This window comes from Penicillium psychrosexuale, assembly GCF_028828465.1.
Source record: "Penicillium psychrosexuale strain IBT 29551 chromosome Unknown utg000004l, whole genome shotgun sequence".
Lineage (NCBI taxonomy): Eukaryota > Fungi > Ascomycota > Eurotiomycetes > Eurotiales > Aspergillaceae > Penicillium > Penicillium psychrosexuale.
Genome location: NW_026643189.1, coordinates 1,797,977 through 1,808,931, shown reverse-complemented (window position 1 = coordinate 1,808,931; position 10,955 = coordinate 1,797,977). Strand labels below are relative to the sequence as shown.

At 47.9% G+C, this 10,955-nt stretch overlaps 3 protein-coding genes across 3 annotated transcripts; 2 read left to right on the top strand and 1 right to left on the bottom strand.

Annotated features, from left to right (window-relative positions):
* Nucleotides 1–728: 728 nt before the first annotated feature.
* N7518_006506 (dual-specificity mitogen-activated protein kinase kinase) lies at nucleotides 729–2,392 on the bottom strand (the record flags this gene model as incomplete). Its single annotated transcript, XM_057187433.1, has 4 exons — nucleotides 729–858; nucleotides 912–1,281; nucleotides 1,336–1,627; nucleotides 1,697–2,392. 4 exons carry the CDS (start codon nucleotides 2,390–2,392, stop codon nucleotides 729–731), a joined length of 1,488 nt encoding a protein of 495 aa, XP_057039136.1.
* A 4,174-nt stretch (nucleotides 2,393–6,566) lies between these two features.
* Nucleotides 6,567–7,310, top strand: N7518_006505 (GPI anchored serine-rich protein; the record flags this gene model as incomplete). Its single annotated transcript, XM_057187432.1, has 1 exon — nucleotides 6,567–7,310. One exon carries the CDS (start codon nucleotides 6,567–6,569, stop codon nucleotides 7,308–7,310), a length of 744 nt encoding a protein of 247 aa, XP_057039135.1.
* Nucleotides 7,311–8,920: 1,610 nt separating this feature from the next.
* Nucleotides 8,921–9,604, top strand: N7518_006504 (uncharacterized protein; the record flags this gene model as incomplete). Its single annotated transcript, XM_057187431.1, has 1 exon — nucleotides 8,921–9,604. One exon carries the CDS (start codon nucleotides 8,921–8,923, stop codon nucleotides 9,602–9,604), a length of 684 nt encoding a protein of 227 aa, XP_057039134.1.
* Nucleotides 9,605–10,955: the final 1,351 nt, after the last annotated feature.

Genomic DNA, 10,955 nt, shown 5'->3' with positions numbered 1-10,955 from the left:
GAATGCCTATCGAGACCTGTGCTGTATGTAGCTTTTACGATAACAATGAGACATATTTTTTCTTAGAAGCGGAAGGACTGGCTGACGTATATTCTTGTACCCGTATACATGATCATCCAAGTTGAAGACAAGATGCAATGGTATTAAGTGCCTAAGTATGTCCCAAAGGAAGTCTCCAAGCATTGCAACACTCCCGCATCCAGTGCAAAGCAAAGTAGACCCTAAATATAATCCTGGAGCAGACTAAGAAAGCGGGCTGTACACTAAAAACGAAAACACGATATACGAAGATGGAGGATATGTCCAGGCTCGATGTGACGGGAAAAGACAAAGCAAAAGCAGAGAGACCAGTCCATCGCAAGGAGACGACGGAAAGAGCGAGAAGGGAAGGAGAGGGCGAAAAGGATTGAAGGGTATGCAATGCATGGAGAATGTCAGGCCATTAAGGATCGTAGAAGGTGAAGCGTAGCCGATGAGATTCGTGTCGAAGAAAAAAAGGAAAAAGCATTTGCTGATGGTAACGGGGTATGAGAGTAATGTCGAGCCCCGCCAGTTCCGGCCCGGGGAGCCAGCGGAAAGCACAAAACGCAGATAGATACGAAGTAGAGTCGTGAGAAACGGGGTTGAGTTGTTGACAGCCAGGTCAATCCTTGGGGTCCAGCCACTCATACTCAAAAGAAATGCAGCAAAGCAGTAAATCACCCTCAAAAGGGTCCTTGGGGACGTGTTTACTCTTTCCAATCCCAGACCTGCCTTATAAAGTTCGTCATGTTGACCTTCTTGTTTTTCATATCCTGCACCCATGGATGTTCCAGCATCCGCCAGGGCGTCGCACGTCGAGGGGGTTCTTTTTCCAAGCTGGTGATCGCGTTAGTATATAAGAATTAGAATTACACAGACAGAGTACATACCAGCATTCGATGAAGTATTTGAAGTTGTCCGACCAGCGAATGCCATTTTGTGGCTCATCCTTCAACGTGGGAATTGGCTGGCGAACGATATAAGTTAGGAGATCTATTAGCCCTGCACGGGGTTGCATCTCAGTCCCGTCAGCAGGGAAGGGGAATCGGTGCTGCGCGACTTCCAGCAATGTCACACCGAGAGACCAAACGTCAGATGTAATAGTATATGATTGGCCAGTAATGCGCTCTGGGGCCATATAGTAGGAAGTGCCAATAAAAGTGTTGGCGTCGCCCTTGGTGCCGAATTCACCGCTGACGCCAAAGTCGCAGAGTTTGACCTTGCCATCGCGGCACAAGAGAATGTTCGATGGTTTGATGTCTAGAAAACATTAGCCGCTGATGGTCAATGTATATCGGGGATAATGGTTCGTACCTCGATGAATGATCTTTCGGCTGTGGAGATAGGTCAACCCATTCAAGACACCTTCTGCGACCTTGCCGAGGACCTTCTCTCCAGTGCGACCTCCAAGCTTTTTGACCTCTTTGTAGATGCTGTCCAGACTTCCACCTTCACAGAACTCCATAGCGATAGAGATGGTGCCAGTGGATTTGTCCATGAAAGCACCATAGTAACGGCAGATGTGGTGCGAAGCGCAGTCTTTGTTGAAGTTAAGCTCACGAACGATTTGTTTCTTGACATCAGGGTTGGGGTCCGTAGTAATGATCTAGGATGGGATGTTAGCCTCTATCGCCGAGCGCAGGTATGCAAAAGTTGACCAGCTAGAGCAACGCACCTTCAACGCAAATACGGTCTTTCCCTCCTTGAGTCGGCATCGGGTGACGGCTCCGCCAGCACCCTCTCCCAGACTTCCCAGTTCAACAATCATATTCTGTTCACTGGCCGCGTGCCAGCCTTCATCATCGAGATCATCCACATCAAGGGGCCGGCCCTTCTCCAGACTCAATTTGTCCAGATCGGGGAGAAGGCCGTTCACACTGTGTTCACGGTCTCCGTTCTCGCGATCTGAGTACACTGAGCTAATAGCCGAGGACGGATCTGACGAGCCATCCGGCTGTCGGAGGCCCATGGCGAAATTAATCGTTGAGTATGAAGGGTTTGAAGAGGCTGGTCCATTGGTCTGAATTTGTAGAATGGGCGCACCTCCATTTCCACCTCCTAGGCCATTTGTACTCAGTGGGGGCGGGGCTGGTCGACCGTTCGGCATAAGGGTTGGCGGAGATACATTCTGCTGGCTACCCATAGGGGTTGCGAGATGCAGTCGTGGGGGTGCTGGTCGACCCGACGGGCGAGGTTGAGGTTGGGGTTGGGTTTGGATTTGAGGTACTTGAGCGGGGGCGGGATTGCCATTGACGGGTTTGGCGCTAGGTGAGGGGGGAATGCCTAACGTGAGCTTCGGGGCTCGCGGGCTGCCGGTATTGTTGCGAGCGCCAGGAACGGGCGGACGAAGGAGAGGAACAGGAGACGACATGGTGAGATTGTTTTGCCTTTCGCCAGGCAAGAACAACTCGTTTGGATCTGCGAGAGTAGCCACAGTGTCGGCCTTGGACCAGTCCGCCTTGGGGAGTCCTGGGAGGAGGGGGAAAAAGGCGGATTGAAGCGAACAGATAATACTATGAAAAGCAGAGCAGAAGCAAAAGAAGAAGCAAATGCAAAGGCACAGCAATGACCAAAGAAGAGGCAGAGGCAGAAGCAGAAGCAGAAGCAGAAGCAACAGAGATAAGGTAGAGAACAAACGAGTGGAGTAAGAAGTTACCGAGAGATGCGGCAGGTGACCTGTTACTCCACCATATAAGAAATAGAGTCCTTCGTACTTCGCTACAGAGTATATATGTCAAGTCAGGGTCTAGTTCAAACCTTTGTAACTATCTTCCCTAGAGAATATTAATAGAGCGACACAGCCGACACCAGAGGTCGGGCTGTGGTGGGGCCTCTATGTTTCAGAAAGCGCCTGAGCTGAAACATCTACAACTTACGTCTACGATGTAGAATTGTACAATGAGGATGTCTAGATTTTTGTGTGAACCGTGGAAGTTGATGTCTATTCTAATTCTTCCAAAGCAACATAGAAATCTCCTGAGTACCATGGTTCATGTTTCTCTCCCCTTTTTTATATCGATGCAGGTGTATATGTACCTACATAGGCTACATGTATATAGGTACATACATAGCACATATGTAGCCATAGAGGTGTCAAACTAAAACCAACCCAAAAGACTAGATCTCGACTGTCAATCATTAAACTTACGTTGTTGCCTTGGAGCCGCAATTACTGAATACTTTCCCCAAAACTGTGGCGTCGACATCATTGCCAACACATTCAGGGCTGTCCCCCACCTGAAAATGACCTATCACAGGCCGTAGGGGTCTTACCCTGCCAGCCTTACAGAAGTACTGACTTTTCACTATGCATCTAACGTATTAACGTATTATGTACGGAGTACTCCGTATACGATTCGATATCCAGTTCTACCGCGAAACCTATACATGCAATATGTCATCGAGGGGCTCGTCCAAAACCAATTCTAGTCTAATTCCAAGATAATTATAACCAAGATTCTATCCCTTGGTAAGGTGTGGCTTAGCCCAAATCTGTGGCCACGCAATGAGACCCGATGATGACATGGGCGGGCCCTGGTCGATCCGCACCAGTAGCATTTCAGTGTCACTGTCTTTCCCCGAAATTTGGGCGTTAAAAAAAGATCAGTTACTATGGAAGCGTTCAATTCCAAGGCTGTGATTTAATTAGACATTTTTGCCGGGAAAGCCGGTGCCAAGTCCTATACATGAGGTCAAGCGTACTGCAAAATAGTACAATAAGCCCCATTGTGGATATCACAATATGAGACAAGCGCCTGGTGAATCTCGATCCAGGAAGCTGGAGAATGCATAATCCGTATGTTGTATATAATTTACTATGTTGTACGTAGACCCTGTCGTAATAGTTGATCTTGAATGACGTTCGACCTAGCCATAGAAGTAATATCATGAATATTCGACGAAATTGTCTGCTTGTCTTCAAAAAGCTTGTTTATACGGCAAGTCGCTGTTTGAGAAATGAGAGATCTCGATCTCACTGGCGCTTCAAGTATAGCCCATTGTGGTACGAATAGATATGTCGTGTATCTGGAATATGTGCGGAGTATTGTATTATTCAAGAGGCAAAAACCACGAGTCTATTCTTCTCGGTACCGCCAGCTTGTGTCATCAGCGCTAAAAATGACGCGTCGATGCTGATCGGTCGGGTTTGATGTCAGATCTGTGATTGTCGATGGCGATCACACGCAATCAGATCCTACAGAGTTGACTAGGCGATGTGATAGAGTAGCAGATGACAGTCTCGCATCCACACGGAAGTGCTTTGAGTGGGCGCTAAGGACATCATTCTATGTTGTACAATGAAGAACAAGCGCTATTGAATTTGTCATTTCAAGATTCATGTCATTGAGCAGTAAAGTCGACTTGGATGTCAATCACAAATCTCTCGACTTGGCCGATATGATATCCGTCTCTTGCCCGTGGCGCGGCGCAATGTTCAAGAAATATGACAAGATGTGAGGAGAGTAGGATATTTCCAGGATTCTAAGAACCCCGAGACTGTGATATGAGCGGTGAGTGTTAAAGCGAAAGCCCCTTACTAAATATCAGAGACTCAGACAAATGAGGATCAAATGAGGAAGGTCAAGGACCTCTCACGCGATAGGCGAGGATGAACTTCGGAAAAAGCCTAGATCCACTCAAATCACGTCCCTATCATTAACGGTACGGCTGAACATTGTGCCAGATACTCCGTACTTTATATATCAAACACACTCCACCAATAATCATATCCCACAAAGCTAAATGAAGCTAAAGATAGTACCAGAGATGAGTATGGGGTTGATAAGAGTACGACCATGCCATACAAAGCACGTTGGAATAGAATAGAGGCCCGATCTATTGAAAAAGGGGCCACGAAGCGCAGGTAGGTGGAGTCTGGGGGCGGCCTACGGAAACCGCTTGGTGTGAACAAACCCCTATCATGGAGTCGGGTCCAAAGTCAAAGTCAAGGACATAGACCAGGACTAAGCGATCATTGGCTAATCAACATACATCGTATCCTGCCCCGACTTGCACAGTCGAACCATTTCGAAAGTCTGAACCGAACTATCCTAGGAACAGGATGAAGATCGACACGCTTTGATGCTGCACAAGTAACTATTTAAGGGTACATATTTTGTACAGGAAATCGACGCTACAACATACAACATACAACATACAACATACAACATACAGCTCGAGTGACCGGTGTAACTCCAAATTACTGCATGCGCGCCACCAATCAAACGGTCAGACCCTGATATTATTTCCTCAAACTGCGCTCGGACTTGGGCATTGACGCCCACATTGCCTAGAACAGGGGCACGAGATGCAAGCAACATCAAGCACTGTCCCGGAAGTAAAACAATGCGGTCTAGCCGTTATGGCGTGAAGCGAGACCTTCCCGTTGCGGGGGCAATTGGCAGTGACTTGAGTGACTTGAGTAGTGGCGTTGCTCTTTGGGTTTATTTAGTTTTATGAGAATTGGTCTTCATAATATTACAGTGGTTACTCCGTACACGATGAGTACTCCGTATTAAGTTCATCAATGCTACCATATATGTTCAACGTAACAAGTCTCGGACGACAATATACCCAGTGCACCGGGGGAAACAGTACAGTAATACAAAAATTACTACTAATATAAAAGCAGTACAACATACGGAGTACTCCGTACTCCGTATATAGTAAGTAATAATACAAAGGATGTCTCGGCCCTTCGCTCCGACAAAGGAAGAGGTTCCATGTTCCAAAGTAAGATGAATAAGAACCAATCCCATTTCGCAAGTAAAGTGCACATCATCATTCGCCCTTACACAATACGTTCTCTTGGCGAAATAAATGGCGGGCTGTTCAGGGGTAAGTGGAGATGAGAAGAGACCCACGGGGAAATGCCAACTGGGACGCCAGGGACGGGTAGTGGATCGGCGATGCGGTCTGAAACATCAATAGAAAAAGAAAAAGAACACATTCTGAGAGGAAGAGGATGTTGTAGAGTAGTATTATTGCAGTTCAATTCTTACTATAGGGGAGAGAGTACGGAGTATGTGCATCTTAGTACGGAGTATATAACCATTTAATATGTCGTCGTCCCTAATGTTTAAGCGATCGTCACAAGTAAAAGAAACACCGGCGGGTCAAAATTACCTGGTAATTCGAAACAACGCCTCGATCCAATCATAGAATGGCCTAAATTGAAGTGCGAGGGCCAGGTTACAGGTACATGTCAGGTTGCGGTGTGAGTTAGTAGTGGATGAAGTATCTAGTACACCTTCGTTCTTATTTTCCCCTTTTTTTAGGGCCAAACTCGTCCCAAAAGAGAGAAAGCGAGTGGCTGCTGATCTGACACTAATCTCCCCGTTCATACAAAGGCCCCCTGCCTCCCCCGTGTAGTTTCTGTTTCTTTCTTCTCTCCAAGTACATTCTTCCAAAGCATTCACTCTCTCTCGACTTCGGTCTTCCACTCTTTAAACACCAACTCACTCTCTTTCAAACAAGAAGCTACGCTTTTTATATATACCTTTTTTGAACATCACTTTTTACGGTTTTCGTACATAACATTCAAAATGCGTTTCACTACTGCCACTATCGCCCTCTTCGCCAGCTTGGCCATTGCCGCCCCCGGTGCCGACAAGACCGTCTATGAGACCGATGAGGTGACCATCACCTCTTGCGCTCCCACTGTCACCAACTGCCCCGGCAACAGCGGTGCCGGTGTTGAGCCTACCGGCAGCACCACCCCCTCCAGCGTCCCCGCCGCTGTCACCAGCGCTGCCACCACCCCCGCTGGTGAGGCCTCCGAGACCCCTTCTGCGTCTACTGAGACCCCTGCCGTGTCCGCTGAGACCCCCGCTTCGTCCGTTGACATCCCCGCCTCGTCTTCTGAGACCCCTGTCTGGTCCTCCGAGACCCCCGCCTGGTCCTCCGTCCCCACCTGGGCTCCCTCCAGCGCCCCCAGCGTTCCTGCTAGCGTTCCCAGCGTGCCCGCCAGCGTTCCCAGCGCTCCTGCCAGCGTTCCTGCTGGCACCGCCCCGGTCTCCTCCACCGTGATTGCTATCACCACCTGCGTGCCCACCGTTATCTACTCGACCGTGCCCGTGTCCGCTGCTGCCACTACCCCCGCTGCTAGCGTCATCCCTCACGGCCCCACCGGTGGTGTTCCCCACGTTCCCTCCAGCAGCAAGGGTGTCGCCACTGGCACCGTCCCTGTTTCTCCCGCCACCTCCTCCCCCGCTTTCAACGCTGGTGCTACCCTCAGCGGCTCCCTCGGCTTCGCCGGTGCCGCCGCCGTTGCTGCCTTCTTCCTGTAAATGACATCTTTCGGGTTTCCGATGCACTAGTAGACCTAGTGAGGTCCCTTGGGTCTCACTCTGGAGTTGTCGCTGTGCCAAACTGGAGTGGTTGTTTAGAGGTGATGCAAGAAGAGGATTTTGTTATTTAGGGTTTCTGGTGATTTACCATTAACAATGGTCGTTTTCCGACTGGATATGTCTATCCCTTTTTTGCTTTTTTGATATACATACTCCTTTTTATTTCTTCTCGGGCTCTCCTGGATAGCTTCGGAGTTGTGCGAAGCTCGCTTGGTGGCTTGAGCACGACCTTAATGTAAACCATGACAGCTTTTCACATTCTCCATCTCTCCAGCGCCTGTAGCCTATTTGGAATGTATCACTTTTGCACATTCATAAGTCTATCATTTCTTCTGTGCCTTTCAATATCGACAAGTCCATTTTGAAAGCTCTCAGTAGAGTCTATCTTACTAGTATTGCCAGAAAAACCGCGGGGTACTAAAAGAGACACGAGAAGGCTGTATAAGCGGTCGACTATTCTTGTACTATGTTGTACAACATAGGTTCACATGAGTATAAGATCTGTACTCCGTACACACCTACAGTCAGCGGACATATGTTTTTACACCCCTGGCCCCACTCCCCCATGATTATATAATATACTGCCGGTCGAAAACCCCCATGAATTTTCATACTGTAGGATCTTGTACTACGCGTTTTAGGTAGGCGGTATACTAATATGGTGACGGTGAATTGGGTGGGGGTGTAGAAACTAGTAAACGATTAGCAGCCAAAAATAGAGCCCCACAGTTCAGTGAGTCGGAGATCGGCTTGTTCACCGACAATCAGCGGCTTCACACCCTCGAATCGAGTGTCTTTTAGTTCCACTCGGACACTTCCAGTCAAGCAAAGGAACGAAGAAAATGACGAAAGCAGTGTGTGATACGTAATCATTCTCAGACCTCAATACATATCGTATCTGAGCCCTGAGTACGGCTCCTTCTCATTGCAATATACCTTACTCCGACAACCCTTGGAAGTACCTCGGCACTCCATTTCCGCTACTTTTTACAAGGCGCATTGAAGCCCGAATATATCTGGTAAGTTAACGCCATTGCAGTGAGGATGAGAAAACAATGCACAGGCCCCCGGGTGAATTTGGACCCCAAATTGTAAGGATCATTATCCTAAAAAGGAACGGCACAATTTCGTATTCGGGCAATTGATTTTCGGCTATGACTTTAGGATACGCAATGAACAGAGCAATGAACGATCATCGGTGTTTTGTTGGCCCTAAGAGCATTCTTGCCACTGCACTGCCTAAGGATCTATCTTCCGTGTATACCCTGCATACTCCGTAGTATGTGTTATATCCCCTTCTCCAGAGAATAGTTAATGCGTCAACCCTAAGAAGGAACCTTTTACCTTAACTTTTCTTGTGTTCTCGCTTTGGATACGAGCCCTCTGTGACGGTCCACTCTTCAACGCCCCCAAAGCGTACATATATTCCTGTCTAAAGATAGTATATCAAGCCATGTGATATATGATCCCCCTATTCAACCGCGCTTTTCTGTCCATCTAAGCGACGAGCTTCCGAGCCTCTCAAAGGCTCCGATCTCGACTATTCTACCATGGATCTCTCATCCCTGGGGGGTGCGGCAATGGTTAATCCAAAATTCATTGTTCAGCCAGATACAACGACCCCTCGTGTTCAAGCAAATTCAAGTGCTTCCATTCAATATTTGTTCTCAAAACCTCTGCCACCGAGACCTTCTTCAACGGGCGCTACCTCGCCAACACAGCATCGCAACACACGACAGAACCGGTCACCTAACCGCTCCCCAATCGATGCGAATCTAAGATGGGCCGAAGCCCGTGGACGTCCAGTTGGTCCGCCGGACGAACTGTTCCTCAACCACGAATACGAGGTGCGCCCACGTATACAGCACATTCCACATCCTCCCCCACGATCACGGAGCTGTGTCCCGATCACTTGGCTCGAACATGAGAAGAAATGGATTGTTGGAGAGATATATGTGCATGGTGCATATGATGCTCAGCCTCAAGATGATACAGCGTCTTCACCAGTCTCACCAATTTCGCCGATTACACCATGGCGCGACATGTTTCAACGTTTTGATGAGCACATCGATTACAATAATCGCCTTCGTCGGGAGGATCTGCTGGTCCAGCCTCCGCCATATGACGAACACGGATTTAGTCAAACATACGACGCAGCTCTAGGAGATGATCGGGTTTCCAGCTGGGTTCGAATTGCTCAAAGAATGCATGAGGAGAGGCGGAATTGGGCATGAGCAGCGTGATACCGCTTAGCGTTATAACGTCTTTGATATTGATTCGGGAAGCTCGCTCGCTCATCTGTGAACGACGACAATAATGCCAAATAGATAGGCATTGAGCGATACATTTGGACTTCCCTTGAAACAGTTCTCTGTATAAGAATCCGAGCACCGCTAATAGACAAAGGAAAGGGGCGGTAACACCTCCGGTTTCATCTCAGGTCTGACTCTTGGTTGGCTGCTTTCTTTCAATGGCTCAGGGGATATGGTGATTTCAAATTATAGAGCTGTAGTATTTTTTCCTCTCGCCTGTTCTAAGAGTATAAAAGGCCGCTCCAAAAAAGATTGATCGAGCATTTATTGGGGTTGTCTTTTTGCTCACTGTTATATCCCCGAAGAGGGGTGCCCCGTCAGCCCTTAACAAGCTCGCCTGTTATTGGTTCCTCTTAATATTGGCTTTGAGTTCAACGCTGGCGGAAATGCGCTACCGGGAACGGAACAGGGGGTCAATGTGCCATCTCCACTATCAAACTAAGCAATATCAAACTCATTTTGATCTAGGAGAGACTACCCTCAATATTGGTCTGCTAATGCGTAACGTAAACGATCTTTTGCAAGGTTTGCCGTATAAAAAAACGAAATGATTGATGCGGGAGCCCCGCGAGGAACTGGGACCATAAGAACAACAGCGTGGTAGCTAGATACCTCGGTGAAATAGCCCTAAAGTCAGCAAAGGAACTTGTCATTCTGCTGTTATACTCCCTGCTATACTCTCTTTTATATTTCTCTCTGTACATATTCCCTTGACGCTATTTACAGCTATTCTAAATCCATTGAGCAGACTAGCATTATAATACTCACTCTTCAACTTGCTTCGCTTTGCTCCTATTTTTTGGCTTCTTTTTGTAAATCAGACTTATTATGACGCTGTAAGACCGGTGTTTCACCTTGATTTCGCCCCTAAGAGACATTAGTACCATGTATATCATATGTATATCATATGTATATCAGACGAGTCCTAATGGAGCTAAGACTTACACTCGATACGTTAAGTGTATCCCGGATAGAGAGCCGGTTCCGACAAGATTATTAGTGCGAATAATCTCGCAGCAAAGAGCCCGACACAGGGGTCCCACTCTCTGAAACGCCAGTCACGGTACTGCTGTATACCTGTCACCCGTCAGCGTAGAAACTAGCAACCTGCACATTGGATCCACCGCTCCACCGCGAGTCATTGACAGCCTCGCCAACCACCCCTGCAGGTTCCGTTGAAGGGGTGATAGAATTAAGACGATAATAAGAAGACGGAAGATTCTCGAATCTCTTCGAGCTGTTTTTTCCCTTCCCCCTCGCGGCTGGGCATCAA